This window comes from Scyliorhinus torazame, chromosome 8 (assembly GCF_047496885.1).
Source record: "Scyliorhinus torazame isolate Kashiwa2021f chromosome 8, sScyTor2.1, whole genome shotgun sequence".
In the NCBI taxonomy this organism is placed as follows: domain Eukaryota; kingdom Metazoa; phylum Chordata; class Chondrichthyes; order Carcharhiniformes; family Scyliorhinidae; genus Scyliorhinus; species Scyliorhinus torazame.
The window spans coordinates 60,066,923-60,091,147 of record NC_092714.1 but is presented as its reverse complement, the minus strand read 5'-3'; the positions used below and the strand labels follow the sequence as shown (position 1 = coordinate 60,091,147).

Here is a 24,225-nt window from a genome sequence, read left to right as displayed (position 1 = left end):
CTTAGCTAGTTCTTCTCTCATCCCATTGTAATCTCCTTTGTTTAAGCACAAAACACTAGTGTGTGATTTTACCTTCTCACTCTCTATCTGTATTTTAAATTCCACCATATTGTGATCGCTCCTTTCGAGAGGATCCCTAACTATGAGATCATTAACCAATCCTGTCTCATTACACAGGACCAGATCTAGGACCTCGTGTTCCCTCGTAGGTTCCATTGCATACTGTTCTTGGAAACTATCGCGGATACATTCTATAAACTCCTCCTCAAGGCTGCCTTGACATGCATCTGTTATTTCTTTGTTTATTGCCTGCCCCAACATAATGTTACTATTTGATGGCCAATAGACAACTCCTATCAGTGACTTTTTCGCCTTACTATTCCTGATTTCCACCCAAATGGATTCACCTTATCCCCCATAGCACCGATGTCATCCCTTACTATTGCCCGGATGTCATCCTTATATAACAGAGCTATACCTTACCATCCACTCTGTCCTTCCGTATAGTTTGATACCCTTGGATATTTAACTCCCAATCGTGACCATCGTTTAACTATGTTTCAGTAATGGCCACTAAATCATAGTCATTCACGATGATTTGCACCATCAACTCATTTACCTTATTCTGAATACTAGAGCATTCAGGTAAAGTACACTTATGTTGGCTTTTATACCTCTGTTTTGAATCTTAACACCTTGATCAGTAATCTCTCCTCAGTTATTTTTCTCTTAACTTTTCTCCTAATTTTCCTTGTCGTTGAACCCATATCTTCATGTAACAACCTACTGCGTTGCTTTCCATTTATGTTTTTTCTTCCCGTTTTATTCCTTTTAGTATTACTGGGCATATTCACTGAGCTCCTCTCAGTCACTGTACCTTGTACTGTCGCCCTTTTTGATTTTTGACTATGGCTTCTCTGCCTTACACTTTCCCCCTTACTGCCTTTTGTTTCTGTCCCTGTTTTACTACCTTCTGGCCTCCTGCATCGGTTTCCATCCCCCTGCCACATTAGTTTAAATACTCCCCAACCACTCTAGCAAATAGTTCCAGTCCTGCCCAGGTGTAACCCGTCCAGTTTGTACAGGTCCCACCTCCCCCAGAATCGGTCCCAATGCCCCAGGAATCTGAAACCCTCCCCCTGGCACCATCCCTTCAGCCACGTATTCATCCTTTATATCCTGTCATTTCTACTCTGACTAGCACGTGGCACCGGTAGTAATCCTGAGATCACTACCTTCGAGGTCCGATTTCTTAACTTCCTTCCTAGCTCCCTGTATTCTGCTTTTAGGACCTCATCCCTTTTTTTTAACCTATGTCGTTTGTACCGATGTGTACCACGACCACTGGCTGTTCACCCTCCCCCTCCAGAATGTCCTGTACCCGCTCCGAGACATCCTTGACCCTAGCACCAGGGAGGCAACATGCCATCCTGGAGTCTTGTTTGCGGCCACAGAAACGCCTGCCTATTCCCCTTACAATTGAATCCCCAAAACTATTGCACTGTCACACTTATCACCCCTCCCCTCTGCAGCAGAACCAACCGTGGTGCCATGAGTTTGGCTGTTGCTGTTTCAGAGGTATGTGGAGCTGAATTGTACGGGTAAGGTTTCGGCAGCCATACTACAGGAGGCACTTAAGCCAGAGATCAGGGGGGAGTTTATATCGATACGGGCACATAGGGACAAGACGGAGTGGGCAGAGATGGCGAGGCTGGTGGATAGGATCCTGCAGGTTGATAGGAGGTATTCGGAGGCCCGCAGGCTGGGTTGTTGAAAGAGCAGCAAAAACTCCAGATGGAGTTCGGGTTGGTGTCTACGGGTAAGGCAGTGGAGGAGTTGCGGAGGGCCAGGGGGGCAGTCTATGTGTATGGGGAGAAGGCGAGCAGAATGCTGGCTCATCAACTGTGGAAGCAGGAGACGGTGAGGGAGGTCGGAAAAATGAAAGATGTGAGGGGAAGGGTGGTCTTAGACCCGGTGTGGGTGAATGGGATTTTTGAGAACTTTTACAAGGGTTATATGAATCGGAGACTCCAGCTTGGGGGGGGGGTTCTGGATGGGTTGGAGTTCCCCAGGGTGGAGGAGGACCTGGTTGAGGGGTTGGGGGCACCCATTGGACTGATGGAAGTGATGGAGGGTATGGGGCGATGAAGGCAGGGAAGGCCGCGGGTGCTGATGGCTTCCCGGTAGAATTTTATAATATGTTTTAGGGGGACCTGGGCCCCTACTGGTAAGGACATTTAATGAGACGAGGGAGAAGGGAGAGCTCCCCCCCCCCACCCCCCCATGTTATTGCAGGCCTCGATATCCTAGAGTTTGAAGAAGAATAGGACCTCCCCCCCATATTATTGCAGGCCTCGATATCCTAGAGTTTGAAGAAGAATAGGACCCCCCCCCCCCCATGTTATTGCAGGCCTCGATATCCTATGTCAGAGTGAAAATATTCACACGAAGGCCTGAGTATAAGTAAAAAAGCAGTTTATTATGCCAGAATTCTGGGAGAGAAGGCCTGAGACTCCGCAGCCTATTGACAGCACCTTTTCTCACTTGAGCTAAGGCTCACACGGGTTAATATACAGATTCAAGGGGCGGATTCTTATTTACATACAATCAATCAACTATATCCGCGTCACACTTTATTACTTGCAGTCAATCAATTTTCTTAGCATCCCAGTTATCACATATATATGGTTAAAGTGGGTGTTGTCTTACCCGCCCCTAACTTCATACAGAAGTCATTCAAAACTAACACAAGGATATGTCCTGCCTACAGCTGTTGACCCTGAGCTTAATCAAGGATACATTGCATGTCTTGTTCTGTGAAGCTGTTATCAGCGGCTGTTGGGATACTCCCTATGCATACTTACGGTTGGTTCTCATGAAACAGTTTACAGGGAATGTGGCTTGTTCAGCCATTTTGTGTCTTTAATATCACAAAATAGCTAACAGTCATTTTGTGTCTTTTCTGATATTAACAGCATTGTGTATAACTATCTATTTCCACAAATTGCCTCTTCTAAACAAGCATCCAAGCCAATGAGGACCTTTTGTCTCATCAGAACTATTCAAAAGTAATATAGGAGCACAAATGTAGTTACAGGGCCATCTATAATTTATATCATAATCCAGTATCAGAAAATGCCCTCTAACACCTAGAATAGGACCCGGAGCAGTGTGGGTCCTACCGTCCAATATCGGTGCTGAACGTGGATGCCAAATTGCTGGCAAAGATCTTGGCCTTGCAGATTGAGGACTGTGTGCTGTGGATGATAGGGGAGGACCAGACCGGCTTTGTAAAGGGGAGGCACCTGTTGACTAACGTTAGGTGCTTGCTAAATGTCATAATGATTCGCTCGGAGGAACGGAATGTGGATTAGGTGGTTGCTATCGACGCAGAGAAGACCTTTGATTGGGTAGAATGGGAATACCTGTGGGAGGTACTGGGGTGGTTCGGTTCGGGCAGGGTTTCGTGGATTGGGTCCGGTTGCGAGTGTAAGGATGAATTGGGTGAGTTTGGGGTATTTCGGGCTGCATTGTGGGACAAGGCAGGGTTGCCCACTCTCCCCATTGCTTTTTGCCTTGGTGATTGAACCACTGTCAATGGAGCTTGGAGCATCAAGGAGTTGGCAGGGGATAGTGCGGGGGAGAGTGGTGGAGCACAGTGTCTCGCTATATGCGGATAATCTGTTGCTTTACATATTGGACCCATTTGAAAGTATTGGAGGGATCATGGACATTTTGGTGGAATTCGTCCGGTTCTCTATATAAAAAGCGCGGGAGCTGAGAGGGACACCTCTGGACAGCAGGCTGAAATTAATAAACAATTCAGGAGTGACATCACAGCAAAACAATAAGTTCATTGGCTGGTGTTATCGTGCGGGGCGCAGAGGTTGCTGAGTGAGTGCTTGCTGAGAAGAACATAAGAACTAGGAGCAGGAGTAGGCCATCTGGCCCCTCGAGCCTGCTCCACCATTCAATGATGGCTGATCTTTTGTGGACTCAGCTCCACTTTCCGGCCCGAACACCATAACCCTTAATCCCTTTGTTCTTCAAAAAACTATCTATCTTTATCTTAAAAACATTTAATGAAGGAGCCTCTACTGCTTCACTGGGCAAGGAATTCCATAGATTCACAACCCTTTGGGTGAAGAAGTTCCTCCTAAACTCAGTCCTAAATCTACTTCCCCTTATTTTGAGGCTATGCCCCCTAGTTCTGTTTTCACCCGCCAGTGGAAACAACCTGCCCGCATCTATCCTATCTAGTCCCTTCATAATCTTATATGTTTCTATAAGATCCCCCCTCATCCTTCTAAATTCCAACGAGTACAGTCCCAGTCTACTCAACCTCTCCTCATAATCCAACCCCTTCAGCTCTGTGATTAACCTAGTGAATCTCCTCTGCAAACCCTCCAGTGCCAGTACATCCTTTCTCAAGTAAGGAGACCAAAACTGAACACAATACTCCAGGTGTGGCCTCACTAACACCTTATACAATTGCAGCAGAACCTCCCTAGTCTTAAACTCCAACCCTCTAGCAATGAAGGACAAAATTCCATTTGCCTTCTTAATCACCTGTTGCACCTGAAAACCAACTTTTTGCGACTCATGAACTAGCACACCCAGGTCTCTCTGCACAGCAGCATGTTTTAATATTTTATCACTTAAATAATAATCCCTTTTGCTGTTATTCCTACCAAAATGGATAACCTCACATTTATCAACATTGTATTCCATCTGCCAGACCCTAGCCCATTCACTTAGCCTATTCAAATCCCTCTGCAGACTTCCAGTATCCTCTGCACTTTTTGCTTTACCACTTATCTTAGTGTCGTCTGCAAACTTGGACACATTGCCCTTGGTCCCCAACTCCAAATCATCTATGTAAATTGTGAACAGTTGTGGGCCCAACACTGATCCCTGAGGGACACCACTAGCTACTGATTGCCAACCAGAGAAACACCCATTAAACCCCACTCTTTGCTTTCTATTAATTAACCAATCCTCTATCCATGCTACTACTTTCTCCTTAATGCCATGCATCTTTATCTTATGCAACAACCTTTTGTGTGGCACCTTGTCAAAGGCTTTCTGGAAATCTGGAAGGGGAGTGAATAACAGGTAAGCTCGTTCTTTTTCTTTTTTTATCTAGAGGGGATGGCAGGGAAGGTAGTGCAATGTTCCTCCTGCAGAATGTTTCAGGTGAGGGACGCCGTCAGTGTGCCTGCTGATTTCATCTGTGGGAAGTGCACCCATCTCCTCATCAGAAACCGCGTTAGGGAACTGGAGCTGGAGCTGGATGAACTTCGGATCATTTGGGAGGCAGAGGTGGTCATAGATAGAAGCTTCAGGGATGTAGTTATTCAGAAGAATAAATATAGATGGGTGACAGTGAGAGGGGCTGGGAGGAAGCAGTCAGTACTGGTAACCCCTGTGGTCGTTTCTCTTAGTAACAAGTATACCGCTTTGGTACTGTTGGGGAGGGCGGGACTGACCAAGGGTAAGCCATGGGGTACAGGTCTCTGGCACGGAGTCTGTCCCTGTTGATCAGAAGGGAAGGGGGAGAGGAACAACAAAGAACATAGAAAATACAGCACAGAACAGGCCCTTCAGCCCACGATGTTGTGCCAAACCTTTGTCCTAGATTAATCATAGATTATCATTGAATTTACAGTGCAGAAGGAGGCCATTCGGCCCTTTGAGTCTGCACCGGCTCTTGGAAAGAGCACCCTACCCAAACTCAACACCTCCACCCAACACCAAGGGCAATTTGGACATTAAGGGCAATTTATCATTGGCCAATTCACCTAACCCGCACATCTTTGGACTGTGGGAGGAAAACCGGAGCACCCGGAGGAAACCCACGCAGACACGGGGAGGACGTGCAGACTCCGCACAGACAGTGACCCAAGCCGGAATCGAACCTGGGACCCTGGAGCTGTGAAGCAATTGTGCTATCCACAATGCTACCGTGCTGCCCTTAAGAACAAATAAATCTACACTATATCAGTAGAGCATTAGTCATTGGAGACTCCATAGTTAGGGGGATAGATAGGAGATTCTGTGGGAATGAGAGAGACTTGGTGTGTTGCCTCCCAGGTGCCAGGGTGCGTGATGTCTCGGATTGTGTTTTTGGGATCCTTAAGGGTGAGGGGGAGCAGCCCCAAGTCGTGGTCCACATAGGTACCAACGACATAGGTAGGAAAAGGGAAAAGGATGTAAGGCAGGAATTCAGGGAGTTAGGGTGGAAACTTAGATCTAGGACAAACAGAGTTATTATCTCTGGGTTGTTACCCGTGCCACGTGATAGCGAGACGAGGAATAGGAAGAGAGAGGAGTTGAACACGTGGCTACAGGGATGGTGCAGGAGGGAGGGTTTCAGATTTCTGGATAATTGGGGCTCATTCTGGGGTCGGTGGGACCTCTACAAATGGGATGGTCTACATCTGGACCAGAGGGGTGCAAACATCCTGGGGGGGAAATTTATGTAAAGATGAGACATGAAGCTTCAGTTAGGGCGCTCGAGCGTTACAAGTTAGCTAGGGAGGACCTAAAGTTAGAGCTAAGAGCCAGGAGGGGCATGAGAAGTCTTTGGCAGGTAGGATCAAGGATAACCCTAAAGCTTTCTATAGATATGTCAGGAATAAACAAATGACTAGGGCAAGAGCAGGGCCAGTCAAGGACAGTAGCGGGTAGTTGTGCTTGGAGTCCGAGGAGATAGGAGAGGTGCTAAATGAATATTTTTCGTCAGTTTTCACACAGGAAAAAGACAATGTTGTTGAGGAGAATACTGAGATTCAGGCTACGAGACTTGAAGGGCATGAGGTTCGTAAGGAGGAGGTGATAGCAATTCTGGAAAGTGTGAAAATAGATAAGTCCCCTGGGCCGGATGGGACTTATCCTAGGATTCTCTGGGAAGCTAGGGAGGAAATTGCTGAGCCTTTGGCTTTGATCTTTAAGTCATCTTTGTCTACAGGAATAGTGCCAGAAGACTGAAGGATAGCAAATGTTGTCCCCTTGTTCAAGAAGGGGAATAGAGACAACCCCGGTAACTATAGACCAGTGAGCCTTACTTCTGTTGTGGGCAAAATCTTGGAAAGGTTTATAAGAGATAGGATGTATAATCATCTGGAAAGGAATAATTTGATTAGAGATAGTCAACACGGTTTTGTGAAGGGTAGGTCGTACCTCACAAACCTTATTGAGTTCTTTGAGAAGGTGACCAAACAGTGGATGAGGGTAAAGCAGTTGATGTGATGTATATGGATTTCAGTAAAGCGTTTGATAAGGTTCCCCACGGTAGGCTACTGCATAAAATACGGAGTCTTGGAATTCAGGGTGATTTAGCAGTTTGGATCAGAAATTGGCTAGCTGGAAGAAGACAAAGGGTGGTGGTTGATGGGAAATATTCAGACTGGTGTCCAGTTACGAGTGGTGTACCACAAGGATCTGTTTTGGGGCCACTGCTGTTTGTCATTTTTATAAATTACCTGGAGGAGGGCGTAGAAGGATGGGTGAGTAAATTTGCAGATGACACTAAAGTCTGTGGAGTTGTGGACAGTGCAGAAGGATGTTACAAGTTACAGAGGGATATAGATAAGCTGCAGAGCTGGGCTGAGAGGTGGCAAATGGAGGTAATGCAGAAAAATATGAGGTGATTCATTTTGGAAGAAATAACAGGAAGACCGAGTACTGGGCTAATGGTAAGATTCTTGGCAGTGTGGATGAGCAGAGAGATCTCGGTGTCCATGTACATAGATCCCTGAAAGTTGCCACCCAGGTTGAGAGGGTTGTTAAGAAGGCGTACGGTGTGTTAGCTTTTATTGCTAGAGGGATTGTGTTTCGGAGCCATGAGGTCATGTTGCAGCTGTACAAAACTCTGGTGCGGCCGCATTTGGAGTATTGCGTGCAATTCTGGTCGCCGCATTGGAAAGGGTGCAGAGGAGATTTACCAGAATGTTGCCTGGTATGGAGGGAAGATCTTATGAGGAAAGGCTGAGGGACTTGAGGCTGTTTTCGTTAGAGAGAAGAAGGTTAAGAGGTGACTTAATTGACGCATACAAGATGATCAGAGGATTGGATAGGGTGGACAGTGAGGGCCTTTTTCCTCGGATGGTGATGTCTAGCACGAGGGGGCATACCTTTAAATTGAGGGAAGATAGATATAAGACAGATGTCAGAGGTAGGTTCTTTACTCCGAGAGTAGTGAGGGCGTGGAATGTCCTGCCTGCAACGGTAGTGGACTCGTCAACACTAGGGGCATTCAAATGGTCATTGGATAGACATATGGACGATAAGGGAATAGTGTAGATGGGCTTTAGAGTGGTTTCACAGGTCGGTGCAACATCGAGGGCCGAAGGGCCTGTACTGCGCTGTAATGTTCTATGTTCTCTGGGTACAAGTCAAACATGGGGAAAAATGAGGTCTTTCCGATCCAGGCAGGAGGCCAGGAGCGGAGGTTGGGCGAGCTGCCGTTTAAGGTGCTAGGGACGAGTTTCAGGTATCTGGTCATCCACGTGGTGCGGGGATGGGAACAACTACATAAATTGAATTTGGCCTGGTTGGTGGAGCAGATGAAAGGGGATTGTAAGAGGTGTGACGTGCTCCCGTTGGTGTTGGCGGGGCGGGTGCAGTCTATGAAGATAAGATGGCAGTACTCTCGAGGTTTTTATTTGTGTTTCAGAACTTTCCGATTTTTATTCCAAAGGCCTTCTTTAAGAAGATTAATGCTTTGATCTGAGGATTTGTGTGGGTGGGGAAGGCGCCACAGGTGAAGAAGATGCTGTTTATGGTAATGAAGATTGTCAGCGTATACAACAGGATATAGATAGGCTGCAAAATTGGGCAGAGAAATGGCAGATGGAATTTAACCCGGACAAATGCGAGGTGATGCATTTTGGTGGATCCAATTCAGGTGGGAGCTATAAAATAAATGGCAGAACTATCAGTAGCATAGAGACACACAGAGATCTGGGTGTGCAGGTCCACAGATCCTTAAAAGTGGCAGCGCAGGTGGAAGTGGTGGTGAAGAAAGCACATGGCATGCTTGCCTTCATAGGACAGGGTATCGAGGATAAAGCTTGAAAATTATGTTACAATTATATAGAACGTTGGTTCGGCCACATTTGGAATACTGTGTCCAATCCTGGTCACCGCTCTACCAGAAGGACATGGAGGCTTTGGAGAGAGTACAGAAAAGGCTTACCAGGATGTTGCCTGGTATGGAGGGTATTAACTATGAGGAGAGGTTGAATAAACTGGGATTGTTCTCCCTAGAGAGAGACGGAGGCTGAGGGGGGACCTGATAGAAGTTTATAAAATTATTAGGGGTATAGATAAGGTGAACAGTTGGAGGCTTTTTCCCAGGGCGGAAATGACAATTACAAGGGGGCATAAGTTCAAAGTGAGGGGGGAAAGATTCAGTGGAGATGTGCGGAGGGAAGTTTTTTTACACACAGGGTGGTGGTGGCCTGGAATGCACTGCCAAGTCAGGTGGTTGAGGCAGATACGTTAGCGACCTTTAAGACTTATCTGAACAGACACATGAACAGACAGATAGGTCTAGATAGGACACGTGATCGGCGCAGGCTTGTAGGGCCGAAGGGCCTGTTCCTGTGCTGTATTATTTGTTCTGTTGGAATGCGGATGCGGGGGGGGGCTGGTCTTGTCAAATTTGATGAACTAATGATGGGCAGCGAACATAGCCATGGCCAGGAAAGTGGGTAGTGGGGAGGGGTCGGTGTGGGAGCGGAGAGAGGCAGCCTTGTGTTCGGGCACTAGCTTAGAGACGCTGTTAATGGCCCTTCTGCTGTTCTTGCTGGCTAGGTACGCCACAAGCCTGGTGGTGGTGGCGACCCTGTGGGTGTTGGGACAGTGGCGGTGGCACCTGAGGTTGGAGGGTGCCTTGTTTAGGGCATCGATTTGTGGGAACTACAGGTTTACTCTGGGGGGACTGGATCCGTGTTCCGAGAGTGGCGGCAGGCGGGTATCGAGCGATTTGGAGATCTGTTCGTGGGAGTTGTTGTGTTCCATATTCTTGTCTAGCAGTGAATTTACAGAACTGCTGGTGCCTTAGCCAGAATTAGGATCCATGAATGTACATGTGGAAGGTAACGATTAGATACAGACCAAGTTATCATAGAGTTACATTAGACTCTCCTGGAACTACCCTTATGCACAACTGTCCTTATGTGCGCCTTACAGCCTTCTGCTGGTATACGGAAGTCACCTGACTTATATCTGGCCTGGCACCACCTATTGGTGGGAGTTCACACTGCTGAGTACATGTAATATTATCTGTAGGCATATCACCACAGGGGGCAGATTTCTGAACTCCGAGGGGTCGGTAGAAGAGTATGAGTTGCCCAGCAGAAATGGGTTCCAGAGGGCAGCACAGTGGTGCAGTGGTTAGCACGGCTGCTTCACGGCGCTGAGCTCCCAGGTTCAATCCCGGCTCTGGGTCACTGTCTGTGTGGAGTTTGCACATTCTCCCTGTGTTTCTGTGGGTTTCACCCCCACAACCCAAAGATGTGCAGGGTAGGTGGATTGGCCACACTAAATTGCCCCTTAATTGGAAAAAATGAATTGGCTACTCTAAATTTATAAATTTTAAAAAAGGAATGGGTTCCAGTACTTACACTTTTGGGATTATATGAGGGAGCAGGTGCCGTCCTTTCCCGACCTGCCACCCCCGGGATTGCAGGATAAAGTGGTGTCGAAAACAGGTTTGCTAGGATAGGGTCTTGGAGATCTATAAGGAGCTAATGGACTGGGAGGGCGCCCAGATTGGAGAGGTCAAGAGGAAGTGGGAGCTGGGGAGGGAGGTGGAGATGGGGGTATGGGAGGAGGCTCTGAGGAGGGTGAATGCATCCTCCTCGCGTGCTCGGCTTAGTCTTATTCAATTTAAAGTAGTCCATCGGCTGCATATGATGGTGGCCAGAATGAGCAGGTGTTTTGAGGGGGTGGAGGATAGGTTTGGGCGGTGTGTGGGGGGACCCACGAACCATGTCCACATGTTTTGGGCTTGTCTGAAACTGGAGAGATTCTAGCGACGGTTCGAGGACGTTATGTCTGAGGTGCTGAGGGTGAAGGTTGTCCTGAGTCCAGAAGTGGCGATTTGTGGAGTGTTGGAAGACGCGGGTGTCCGGGGGTGAGAGAGGCTGATGTTTTGGCCTTTGCCTCTTTGGAAGCTCGGAGACGCATCTTGTTGGAATGGAGGGACTCGGGGGTCGCCGAAACTAGGAGTGTGGGTGAGCGACCTGGAGGAGTTCCTTAGGTTGGAAAAAATCAAGTTCGCCTTGAGAGGGTCTATGGAGGGGTTTACCCGGAGATGGAAACCATTTATCGACTTTGTCAAGGATAGTTAAGATGTCAGCGGGGTGGGGGGGGGGAGATCTCTGGGTTAAAAAAGTGAAGGCAGGGTAGGTGGAGGGGAACGGCAGGGAGGGTGGGGCAGAGTGGTGTTAGTCATTTGTTTTTTGGGGCATTTTCCTGTTTGTTCTCTTTTTGGTTTTGGTTGTGTTTGATGTCTTAATAAAAACATTTTTTTTACAAAAAGAACATGCAAGAGTCAGCTAGGTGAGAGAACAGTGAAAATTACTTCTTCAGTGAAGTTGACGAGCCCTCAAAAATAAAACTGAATAACTGCAGCCATGCCTAGGTGAGATGCTGGTGCTCACAGCAGCTCTTCAGAGAGTGTGCTTTTACTGTTTGACAGGTGCATTCCTACTTCTTGGAAGTCAGTTCACTTGCCATGGATTTCACTCACTTCAATCCACACTTACCCTCCTGCTAACAGGTCTTGGAACAAGCTGGTGAATAGTTTCCTCGTGTTGTGGAAGCCTCCCTCCGATCATCGAACGGTATATTTAGCTGAGATAGTTGAGTTTATGGAGGCATTGGTGATGATCTTTCAGGGATCACTGGAAGCAGGGAGGGTCCCAGAGGAATGGAAAGTGGCTAACATAACACCACTGTTTTAAAAAGAGAAGGAGGCAGAAGATGGGAAATTATAGACCGGTTAGCCTGACTTCAGTCATTGGTAAGATTTTAGAGTCCATTATTAAAGATGAGATCATGGAGTACTTGGAAGTGCATGGTAAAATAGGATTGAGTCAGCACGGCTTCATCAAGGGAAGGTCATGTCTGACAAATCTGTTCGAGTTCTTTGAGGAAGTAACAAGGAAGTTGGACAAAGGAGAACCAGTGAACGTGAATTATTTAGATTTCCAGAAGGCCTTTGACAAGGTGCCGCAGAGGAGACTGTTAAATAAGTTAAGAGCCCATGGTGTTAAGGATAAGATCCTAGCATGGATGAAGGATTGGCTGACTGGCAAAACACAGAGTGGGGATAAAGGGGTCTTTTTCAGGATGGCAGCTGGTGACTACTGGTGTGCCTCGGGGGTCGGTGGAAGAAGGAACTGAAGGCACTGTTGCTACGTTTAGATTGGATTGGATTGGATTGGATTTGTTTATTGTCACGTGTACCGAGGTACAGTGAAAAGTATTTTTCTGTGAGCAGATCATTAAGTACATGGGAATAAAAGGGAAGAAAAGAAAATACATAATAGGGCAACACAGGTATACATTGTAACTACATAAGCACCGGCATCGGATGAAGCATACAGGGTGTAGTGTTAATGAGGTCAGTCCATAAGAGGGTCATTTAGGAGTCTGGTATCAGCAGGGAAGAAGCTGTTTTTGAGTCTGTTCGTGCGTGTTCTCAGACTTCTGTCTCTCCTGCCCGATGGAAGAAGTTGGAAGAGTGAGTAAGCCAGGTGGGAGGGGTCTTTGATTATGCTGCCCGCTTTCCCCAGGCAGCGGGAGGTGTAGATGGAGTCAATGAATGGGAGGCAGGTTTGTGTGATGGACTGGCCAGTGTTCACGACTCTCTGAAGTTTCTTGCAGTCCTGGGCTGAGCAGTTGCCATACCAGGCTGTGATGCAGCCAGATAGGATGCTTTCTATGGTGCATCTGTAAAAGTTGGTAAGGGTTAATGTGGACATGCCGAATTTCCTTAGTTTCCTGAGGAAGTATAGGCGCTGTTGTGCTTTCCTGGTGGTAGTGTCAACTTCGGTGGACCAGGACAGATTTTTGGAGATGTGCACCCATAGGAATTTGAAATTGCTAACCATCTCCACCTCGGCCCCGTTGATGCTGACAGAGGTGTGTACAGTACTTTGCTTCTGAAGTCAATGACCAGCTCTTTAGTTTTGCTGGCATTGAGGGAGAGATTGTTGCAGATGATACAAAGATATGCAGAGGGACAGGTAGTATTGAGGAAGCAGGGGGACTGCAGAAGGATTTGGACAAGCTAGGAGAGTGGGCAAGTACGTGGCAGATGGAATACAATATGGAAAAGTAAGGGGTTATGCACTTTGGAAGGAGAAATGAGGCATAGACTATTTTCTAAATGGGGAAATGCTTAGGAAATCAGAAGCACAAAGGAACTTGGGAGTCCTTGTTCAAGATTCTCTTACGGTTAATGTGCAGGTTCAGTCGGCAGTTAGGAAGGCAAATGCAATGTTAGCATTCATGTCGAGAGGGCTAGAATACAAGAGCAGGGAAGTACTTTTGAGGCTGTATACAGCTCTGGTCAGGCCCCATTTGGAGTATTGTGAGCAGTTTTGGGCCCCTTATCTAAGGAAGGATGTGCTGACATTGGAAAGGTTTCAGAGGAGATTCACAAGAATGATCCCTGGAATGAAGAACTTGTCATATGAGTAATGGTTGAGGACTCTGTCTGTACTCGTTGGAGTTTAGAAGGATGAGGGGGGATCTTATTGAAACTGACAGGATACGGTGAGGCCTGGATAGAGTGGACATGGAGAGGATGTTTCCACTTGTAGAAAAAACTTGAACCAGAGGACACAATTTCAGACTAAAGGGAAGATCCTTTAAAACAGAGTTGAGGAGGAATTTCTTCAGCCAGAGGGTGGTGAATCTGTGGAACTCTTTGCCGCAGAAGGCTGTGGAGGCCAAATCACTTGTGCCTTTAAGACCAAGCCAAATAGGTTCTTGATTAATACTGGGATCAGGGGTTATGGGGCAAAGGCAGGAGAATGGGGATGAGAAAAATATCAGCCATGATTGAATGGCAGAGCAGACTCGGTGGGCCGAGTAGCCTAATTCTGCTCTTATGTCTTATGGTCTTATTTTAATTTTTCCAATTTAAGGTCATCTGCCAGGTTGGACAACCAGCTTGTGGCCTTGGGTGGTGCTACTGATCTCCAGCCGAGCAGTTGTCTCCGGCGGACAATCGAGAAGACAAAGGCTCAGGCATCTGGCTCTCTCCCCGTAAAGAGTTCAGGCTGTTCCCTCACCCCCACAACCTTGGACACGGGGCTCCACCTAAGTCTAATGAGACATAAGAGGAGACCAGCTCAGCACTAGCTACCTTCTCCTCAGCCATATGTCATTCCACAGGACAGCGGGAATGGCCACAGAGATCTGGCTCAAAGGAGTTGAAACTCCAACACAGGGTCTATAGGACATGAGTGAGCACCAGAGCCCGAGGAGGATCAGGCTTTTATGTTGGATCATTGCTGATATCTGTAGCCCACCTTCCTAGTGAGGAATTGATCGCTGGAGCCACAGAAACCAGTATATAGTTTAGCTATTCTTCCTAGTGAGCAGATGGAAATGCATTTTCAGTTGCAGTAAAGGTGGCTGTCACTGCACTAGCCCTCCCCCGGGTCCATTTCATTAGAGATCTGTCCTTGGGCGGCACAGTGGTTAAGCACTGTTGCTTCACAGCGCCAGGGTCCCAGGTTCGATTCCCACTTGGGTCACTGTCTGTGCGGAGTCTGCACCTTCTCCCTGTGACTGTGTGGGTTTCCTCCGGGTGCTCAGGTTTCCTCCCACAAGTCCTGATAGAAGTGCTGTTAGGTGAATTGGACCTTCTGAATTCTCAATCTGCGCACCCGAACAGGCACTGGAATGTCCCCCCCCCCCCCCCCCCCCCCCCAACGCTACCGTCGTCCAATTGGTTGGGAATCTAACAATCGGGATGCTAATGCCATGGCTGAATTGAAGAACCATGCTTCGATAACAAATAGATTCACAATCTGGGACATGCTTTTCTCACTGAGTGCAGATCCGTTTGGATAAAATTATACCTATGTTGGAGTACTTTTATCTCTCACACAAAGGTATTGCACTCAGGATCAAAGTTTAAATTATATAAAAATGTATTCTAATATCTCTCAACATTTTAACATTTGTCTTTCTAGAAATAAGAAAACTAACAGCTAAGAGGAGAAATGTGGAGGGGAGGCTTGAGCGGCCGGGCCTTATACAGGATTATGCAAATTATGGTTCACAGGTTTATGCACCGATCGCTCGAATTGGCCAGTTTCCAGATCAGAATTCAGAGCGTTTTATTGTGAAAAGTCGTTTTCTATCGACATTTAATGGTAAATTAATGTTACAGAAACTACAGACTGTGAATAATGTGTAATCTATTTTGGACTACTTTGTCATCTGAATATCCAGCAGGCTATCCTCAACAGTGTACAGTAATTTACAACATTTTTCATGTTTGTTTATTGGATGTGGCCAATGCTGGCTAGACCAGCATTCATTGCTCATCCCTAACTGCGCTTGAGAAGGTGGTTGTGAGTCACTTTCTTGAATCACTGTAGTCCATGTGATACAGAAACGCCTACTATGATGTTAGGAGTTCCAGGATTTTGATCCAGCCAGCGACCCTGTTGACGCTTTGCCTGCTACTCTGTGTTGCTTCCAGTTGCTATGAGCTGCTCCCCAAACACACTTTTGCCCAACTCGCCTCCCCGACAGACATACTTAGAAGCCTCTCTCCTCAGCCCCCTTCCATCTCCATTCACTCACTCGCAGCTTCACTTTATAACACACCCCCCACCACATACTCATACAGCAGCCCTTCTTCCCAAACTCCCTTCCTCCACTCATTCAGCAGCCAATCTTTCCCCCACACCACCCACCTGCTGAACAACTTTCAGAGACTGTTACTGACTGAGTCTAGCGTGCTGGTCAGTCTTCCAGCTCCTCGTGGTTGAGCAGATTTGTCTGCAATTGGGCACGGGGGGGCCAGCAGGAAGAACAGTCGGTAGCTTTCAACACCCACCACCCTTTGATTAGGCATGGAATGTTTTTGAATGAGGGCCCACGTCCACTCTGGGAGCCCAGAGCAACCACGTCAGGGTGCATACTAGCAACTGCAGGATGAAGCCCTTAAGTGGGCCTTAATTGTCCACATAAGGACTTCAATTGGTGGCAACTGGGAAGGTTGTCCAAGCAGCTTCCTGTCATCGACTTAATTGGGGTTGAGATGGGAAATGCCAAATTAAATGGCCCCTCCTGTCACCAAACTCGCCACAGGGGAGGGCAGAAGATTCAACCCTTTGCTCTATTCCATAGAAATGAAAGGGACAAAGTTACAAAATAGTGTGCAGATATAAGCTCCTCTTAAAAAAAATTGAATGGTATTTTCACTCAAAACAGATGCTTTTAGCTCCTTCGGGCCTTTACTGTACATTTCAAATTTCTTTTAGGTTTACTAGAGTTAGAGGAAGCTTTACCAGATTTTGTTACTCAACCACGTATACGAATTCAGAGACCAATAAATACAACAAAGGATGGCCTCTTGAAATACGCTGCCCGACGAGAGATGGAACTGGCTAAAATTCACAAGGTATATGTTCGTGGACAGGTGTTAGTTTGAGAGTTTGTTGGTTTGGCTTTTGAATTTTGTTTCAGGGCTAAATCGCTGGCTTTGAAGGCAGGCCAGCAGCATGGTTCAATTCCCGTAACAGCCTTCCCGCACAGGCGCTGGAATGTGGCGACTAGGGGCTTTTCGCAGTAACTTCATTTGAAGCCTACTTGTGACAATAAGCGATTTTCATTTCATTTTACATTTCAAATTCACAGGAAAATATGAATAAAATAATTATTAATACTGTGGAGAATTCTCCATTTGGGAGACAATGTTCTCCCACCGGAGCTGAATTGCACCCGATTTGGAGTGCAAATCAGGAAGCAATTCCCAATCCTTAGCGGGATCAGGGATGTGAGGAGCAGATTACCTACTAGTGGGATCTTGGGGAGTGGGGGGTGAGAGCCTAGAGGGCCGCAATATAAGTGTTGGGAACCTGTGAGGTGGCTAGGTGAAAGATCTTTGTGGAAGTGTAAAGGGTGTGTGAAGGGAGTCAGTGGGAGACATGAGGAAGCAGACTTACCTTGGCTGCACAAAGAATGTCACTCATCTTGTGGCACCATTGCTCCATCTTCTTCTGTAGTGAACTGACACACACAAAGGCTGTCACTGCCTCCCTGGCGGGGCTGGTGACACTGATGGATGGATGTCTGCAGGAATAGGACATCTTGCCTCTGCTCCACAACGTCCGGGAGCTTGGTCAGGGCTCCCTCGGGGAATCTTGCTGCTGGCTTCTTGGTAACCATCCCCCCGACTGGCTCTGGAACAAGTGGTGGGGAGGGATTTATAAGGAGTGCCCCACTGATCGCAGAGATTAAATTGACCAAGGGTGAGTGAATCACTGGCAGGCCGCCAGGAGTGTGACGTGATTCACATGGTTAAAAAATTAATTGTTTTCTGTGAAATTTCCTGCTGGCGGGAATTGCATTGGTTTTCTCACCGGTATCAACACTTTGAGAAAATATGGTGAGATTCTGCCCGTTGTTACTGCAATTTGTTTTCCATGACATAATATTATTCTCATATGACCTTTAATAATCCATCCTTCCAAATCAATAAAAGCAAAATACTGTGGATGCTGGAGATCTGAAATAAAAACAGAAAGTGTGGGGAAAACTCAGCAGGTCTGGAAGCATCTATGGAGAGATAAACGGAGTTAATATTTTGAGTCCAATATGATTCTTCTACGGAACCTTCCAAATCATTTGGGTGTACTGCCTGAATGATGATTTTGTCTTTCTGACTTGGCCCCCAATGGCTTCTCTTGTCTGATGACAGCAGTTTCACCAATTCCTCTTCATGCTTTTGTAACTCACATGTTTATGACCATTCTCTTCTCTATTTTTAAATCAATCTCAAGGTACTTTTTACTTATTAACTTTTAGGTGTTCTCAAGAATTTTTAATAGTTCTGCTTCAATTTTCATTTTGGATTTTCATCCAGCATATCAGGGCTGCATTTTATGGTGTACCATGATCCTCACCCCCAGCTAAAAGGTCAGTGTGAGGATGCCAGCCAATGATGCCCATGGCTGTCTCACACCAATTTAACATTGGGAACAGCATTGATTGGGAATAAAACAAGACTTCAGCCTCTTTGTTGGGAGGAATCCCCATCTTGGAGAGCTGCCAGCCAGTTGGATGGCCAGCAGTTCTGTAATCCCAGCAGAGCAGTCGTGTGCATTCTGTTGTCTTGTCCTTGCAATGATTCATACAGAACTGCTGATGATTTACTCAGAATGATGATTTATTAGAATGATGATTTATTCGTTAACATGTGGAAGGATAACATACAGAATGCTATACAGACTAGGTTGCTCTGGAGCTACCCGATGTGCAACTGTCCTTGTGTATGCCTTGTTATAACTGACGATAGCCAGATGTCACTTGACTGATGTCTAACGCCACCTGCTGGTGGGAGGTCACATTGCTGAGTGTATACAATATTATTCACAGGCATATCGCCTCATTCCCCCTTCTTTTGGAGAAGATGACCTTTATACACAAACATGATTAATAACTTTACACATGTGATTTATGTATAAACATATTTAACTAATGCATCCATGGACATTGATATGCCTGCTAGGTGTGTTGACCTTGTGCAAAGCTCATTGTGCCTCCCTCACGGGATCACCCACCCCGCTGGTCGTCTGGGCTCTTGTCAGCTTTCTTGAAGACTGGATTCCGTGCCGGTCTTTTATGTTTTAGCCTATTTAGGCGATGCATCGTGAAACCTGGTATTTCTGTAGGCCATCTTCAGCTCCTTCCATTTCTTTGATCGATACTGTTGGCTGCTGCGATGCTCTGTGCTGTCGCGATGCTCTCTGCTGCTGCTCTGTTGCGTGGTCTCCAGCCTGTCAGTCACATTGTCGATATCTCCTTTCTTGGTGTCCTTGGTGGGACACACGAGTATCCCCCATTCTCCTCTCTTGTTTTTGGTGCCAATTTGCAATCGCTCCTTTTATCTTTTTTGCGAGCTATCTTTTGAGTGCATTTCGTCTTTGGTTTGGCTATGGTAGCACCCATCTTGTCGCTGGCCTGTGCCATGGAATCAATGTGTTGTTGGTCATCTGTAGAGATATCTCGTGTCAGCATGTTTCAGAGGGACTGTTCGGTGGTAGTTAAGTCAGCACCTTCAGTGACCAGCTGCAGAGCCTCATCCTCTGGTATCTGGGATGGATTACCCTCTGATGTCTGGATTGTCCCACATTCTGGTTCTGGGTAGGATTAGCATAGTCAGCACTGGGCGCTGCGCCTTCATCTTGTGCTTGAGCCCCAAGTGATGGCTCCTCGTTACTCAATATTACTATACAAGCTTCATCTTTTTCAGATAGCCCAGGTGGGGACTCATTCTTATCGTATGATAGTATGTATGTATCCTCCAACGCCATGGAACTGCATCCTGATTCATCATCAACTATCTTTGTGGCGCTGCATACAGATGCAGGCCATGGTTCATCCCTATAATGGATAATGATGTATGTATCACCTGTCGTTGTGGAACTGCATATGGATACCGTCATTTTCTCTTCGAACTCCCCCTGTGGTGGAATGGCCTTGTGTTTCGGGAAGTCTACTTCGTCATGGGGCTTTGATGGTTCCCCCTATGCTTCTGGAGCTAGATTCTCCAGAATTGGTACAATATTGTCTGTTTTCAGTTGTTTCGGAGCTACATCAGTTTCGCCTGAGGTGTCTGCTGCTGCAGTCTTGCTGTCCATTTCTACGTGCACCATCTCAGAGTATTCGCACTGCTCGAGGTCCGGCACAGGCTGGGCGTCCCTTGTGATCACCTCATCATTCCCGCCATTCCCAAAGTAGCGCTGCACAGACTCCCTCACTGAGTGTGCCATCTCTCCTGCGAAACATCTTTACTAGCGTTTTATATTCGTCCAACTCCGGTTCATCATCCAGACCTTTGCTTACTTCATTGTCTGGATAGACTTCATAAGATTCATCAATGTACTCATCTTCGGAGTCTGTGTCATCAGCAAAAACTTCTCCTGTAAAATATGACATTGCACATGGAATTGTGTGTTCACACAGGATTCGACTAATTTCAAAGTCAGCAGAAAGTCTTACTGCAGAATTTTTATTTAATATTGCATGCTGCGGAGCTTCTGGAGAACTGAAGAAATTGAAAAATGAGTCATTGGTACAGTTTTCGTAACTTTTGCGAGTGCTCCAACCGTTGTGCTTCAATTTGATTTTAATGGCCTTCAAAGTGACAGTTTTTCCTGTTTTCCATCCGATCTAGCACCCTGTGCATCCCGTGATTTCTGGTTCATCACAAAGTGAGAATTCCCACTTGTCAGGCCGCGATTCCAGCCGGTACGCTTTAGTAATTACCTTGTTTGTAAATATTCATTTGGCTCAAACTTAAACTCCAGATTGAAGCATATTGGCTGTTCACGCTCTAAACATTTAACCTTCACATCTTGTAGATGCTTTAATATGGGCACATCATGCTCCTGTATCATGACACTGAGTATATACACCTTCTTGAAGACTGTTAACCAGAAGTCTGGAATTCCCTTTGGCTCTTCCAGCTCCTCATTGGATATGTCATCTTTCCCTGGACCTTCTCTTGCTTCTCATTGAGTGAGTGTACCAGCATATCTCATTGCAAATCGCAGTAACCGTCTGGCCACTCGGTGTCTGGACCATACAGCCGCTCGCGACTATTCAGAAGGGTTTCGTCACATGTTTCTGTTGGACCACCTTTGGCCCTTTTCTGAAATTCGATCAAAAAAGAACTGCTCTTCTAGAGGCATTTCCTCCATTCCATTAACTGCTCTAATTTGGTCCATTGAAGGACTTGAAAAACATTGTTTCCTGAAATGATTCATTCGGCCGCACTTAGAGCATACATTTCCATATCCTGGACATTACCAAAATGTGGGCCATGTTGGTTGCCACATTTCTGGCACAAGATGGCTGCTCCTGTCGTCTGCTTAAAATGGCTGCCCGCACTGAGACCACGTTTCTTATTGAACTGCATCACAGTGCTGATGGTGCGGGCATCTTCCTCCATGATGGTGGCAAAATGTTTTGAGCTGAATATGCTGATTTGCTGTGCAGCCAACTCACTCAAGGCAAATCTTAATTGCTTTATCCAATATCAAATCTTCTTCCCACACTAATCTCTCACTGAGCTTGTCATTTGAAATTCCAAATACTATTTAGTTGCGGATCATTGAAGATTTCAGATTACTGAAATCCTTCAGCCTCAAGTCAGTGACGAAACTGTCGAAAGATTCACCAGGTTTCTGTGTACGGAAAATCTATCTCTCAAATGTCTCATTATTTTTGAGAGAGCAATGCCGATCGAAGTACTCTACCACTTGATCGTATCTCTTGCTTTCCTCTTCGCAATCAAAACAACTGTGTTGTAGATTTTGATAGCTTGTGGACCTGCCACCGTGAGCAGCAACACAATATGCCTCTCGTCAGGCTGTGCCTGCAGGCCAACGGTTGAAACATAGAGCTTAAACTGCTGTTTGAAAACTTGCCAGTTTTCGTCTACATTACCCAATACTTGAGCTGATGGGGTGCATTTAAACCCTTCATCTCGAGCTTCACCGTCTTTTATTTTGTTGAGTCGACACGGTCCATAGTTTACCAGGTTGATTGAATCGTCTTTTTTCTGTTTTTGCTGTATCCTTAAATGTTCAACACATTTGGTACCACATTGTGTTCTGTTGTCTTGTCCTTGCAATAATTCATACTGAACCTGCTGATGACTTACTTAGAATGATTTTATTAGTTAACACGTGGAAGGATAACCTACAGAATGCTATACAGACAAGGTTGCTCTGGAACTACCCAATGTACGACTCTCCTAGTCTACTCCTTACTACCAACTATTGATAGCCGGATGTCACCTGACTGATGTCTGACGCCACCTGCTGGTAGGAGGTCGCATGTATGCAATATTATTCACAGGCTTTTCACCACAATGGCCACTACTGCCATTACAGGCAACCCCACAATGCCAAGGAGTGCAGATATGTATGGTGTTTGGTAACACAATGAAGGGGTGGTATCAAGAGGCTAGATGTGGGTTAAAGGGAGAGAGAACCTGGGTGTGGGGGAGGGGGAGGGACGTTGCCTTCAATGGGCTCAGGGGGCCAAGAAAGGAGGATTGAACGCCCCCCCCCATTGTCAGACATTGGCTTGAGCTGAAGCTGTCAGGCTTCCTGTGCGGTGTGGGTATTCCCCCAATCACAGTGGGGGTAGGATGAGACTCTTAAGTCACCATTAATTGGCCAGTTTAAGGCCTCTGGGCTGCCCAAAGCCTTCCCCGCCATCTTTAACATTTCTGACAGGTTGGGGCAGATGAGTAGGTGGCAGGAAGGCACAATGCTAAATTTTATGTGCCTGCTGCCTTCACACCTGCTGGCGGGGTATTAATGAAATGTAGCCATTAATTAATTTCTCCTGAACATGGTAGGCCTGTTATGTAACATTAGATTTTTTTTAATGATTAATTTTCAAGAGCTAATTACAAACTCTATATGTGCAAGTGTCTATTTTTCTGATTCAGTTTCACTTCCATCAGGTGTCCTTGGTTTGTTTTGGCAGTTTACAGTACGAACACATGTTTGCATGTATACCATATACACATCTTTATCTCTGAATTTAAGCATTGTTTTTCTGTCAACAATATTCCTATTGACATCTCATTGAAGCTGTTGCAATTATAATGCCTACTTTTCTTTTGCAGGTACATACATTTCAATTGGCAAGAGTTTTAAACCCTTTCCCATGTAGTTTCAATACTGACCTAGCCAACAGTCCATTTTCCAGCCTCCATAAGCTTGAACTCATTCAAAACTATGCTACTTCTATTCTAACCAAACAAACCAAATTTTTCCCATGGAGGTGGGACACAGGTTTGTTTTCCGGTCACAAATCAGCCTCCAGTGACAAGGGATTAAAGTTAAAAATGTTGCAGCACTAGCCCCTTAATTGGTATGACCTGTTCATTTAGAGCCACTGGGGGCAGGACTGGAAGTTGATCAGATTAAATGGATGACTCAATTAGGCACACCATGGCAGCCATCACTGAGGCTGCTGATTGTCCATGGGAAGAAATTTGTTGATTGTCCCAAAGCCTTTCAGGGCACCAGTGGGATATTATAGGGGGGCTGAAGGCCTAGTACCTGGGGCAGAGCCATTTGCTTCAACAATGGCAACCTTGATCAAGCATTAGAGATTGTGTGAGAAAGGAGGGAGGTCCTCTTCCCCGAGGATGGCTAAGGAGGCCACCTTGTTGCGAAGCAGGGGCACCTCTCTGGTCAGCATCATCTCCTGCCCCTCTTCTTCCTCCTCCCTTCAAGCCTCTGGTTCCTTCTCCACGGATGAGCTGTCCCCTTCCAGGAGAAAAGGTGGGTTAGATGTGGGTTAAAGAGAGAGGTAACCTGGGGGTGGAGGAGGGACATTGCTGTCAATGGGCCCAGGGGGCCAGGAAAGGAGGATTGACCCCCCCCCGAGCAACTTGCAGCCTTGTGCGATGTCAAGTTCATATCAAGTTCCGCTATCTGCTCTTTCAAAATTAATCTCTTCAAGGAATATTTCTTGTCCCCTTCTAACAAGCAAATTTCTTCCCATGGACAATCAGCAACCTCAGTGATGGCTGCCATGGTGTGCCTAATTGAGTCATCCACTTAATCTGATCAACTTCCATTCCTGCCCTCAGTGGCTCTAAATGAACAGGTCATACCAATTTACTTGACCTCACTGGGGAGCAGAGAGGGTTAGATGTCCTGCCTTCCCCCAGGTGACCATTGGAAGTACCAGGAATGGTATCCTGAAATTGACACGCCCCCTCCCTCATTGAGTAGGATTTTGACCAAGGCTATCACATCACTGAGCATGGTTTCACACATTTCCTCCTCCCACTGAGAAAACTTTCCTAATCCATGGGAAAGGATTTTGGCACCAGTAAACAGGAATTCATGCCCCCATCACCCTGAGCATTACCCGAGCAGAGGCTTTTTTCCCTTCTCACCAAATTGGACCTACCTCCTCCACTCT

General features: G+C 46.4%; 1 protein-coding gene across 4 annotated transcripts in view; it reads left to right on the top strand.

Annotated features, from left to right (window-relative positions):
• cfap91 (cilia and flagella associated protein 91) overlaps positions 1–24,225 on the top strand; it is a 294,449-nt gene that overhangs the window by 162,465 nt on the left and 107,759 nt on the right. For 3 of the 4 annotated variants that reach the window (XM_072513694.1, XM_072513693.1, XM_072513695.1), the window contains exons 9-10: positions 15,225–15,407; positions 16,527–16,666. In XM_072513694.1, coding sequence (XP_072369795.1) covers positions 15,225–15,407; positions 16,527–16,666 — 323 coding nt within the window. The remainder of the gene's footprint in view (positions 1–15,224; positions 15,408–16,526; positions 16,667–24,225) is intronic. The other variant, XM_072513696.1, reaches the window with a different exon arrangement.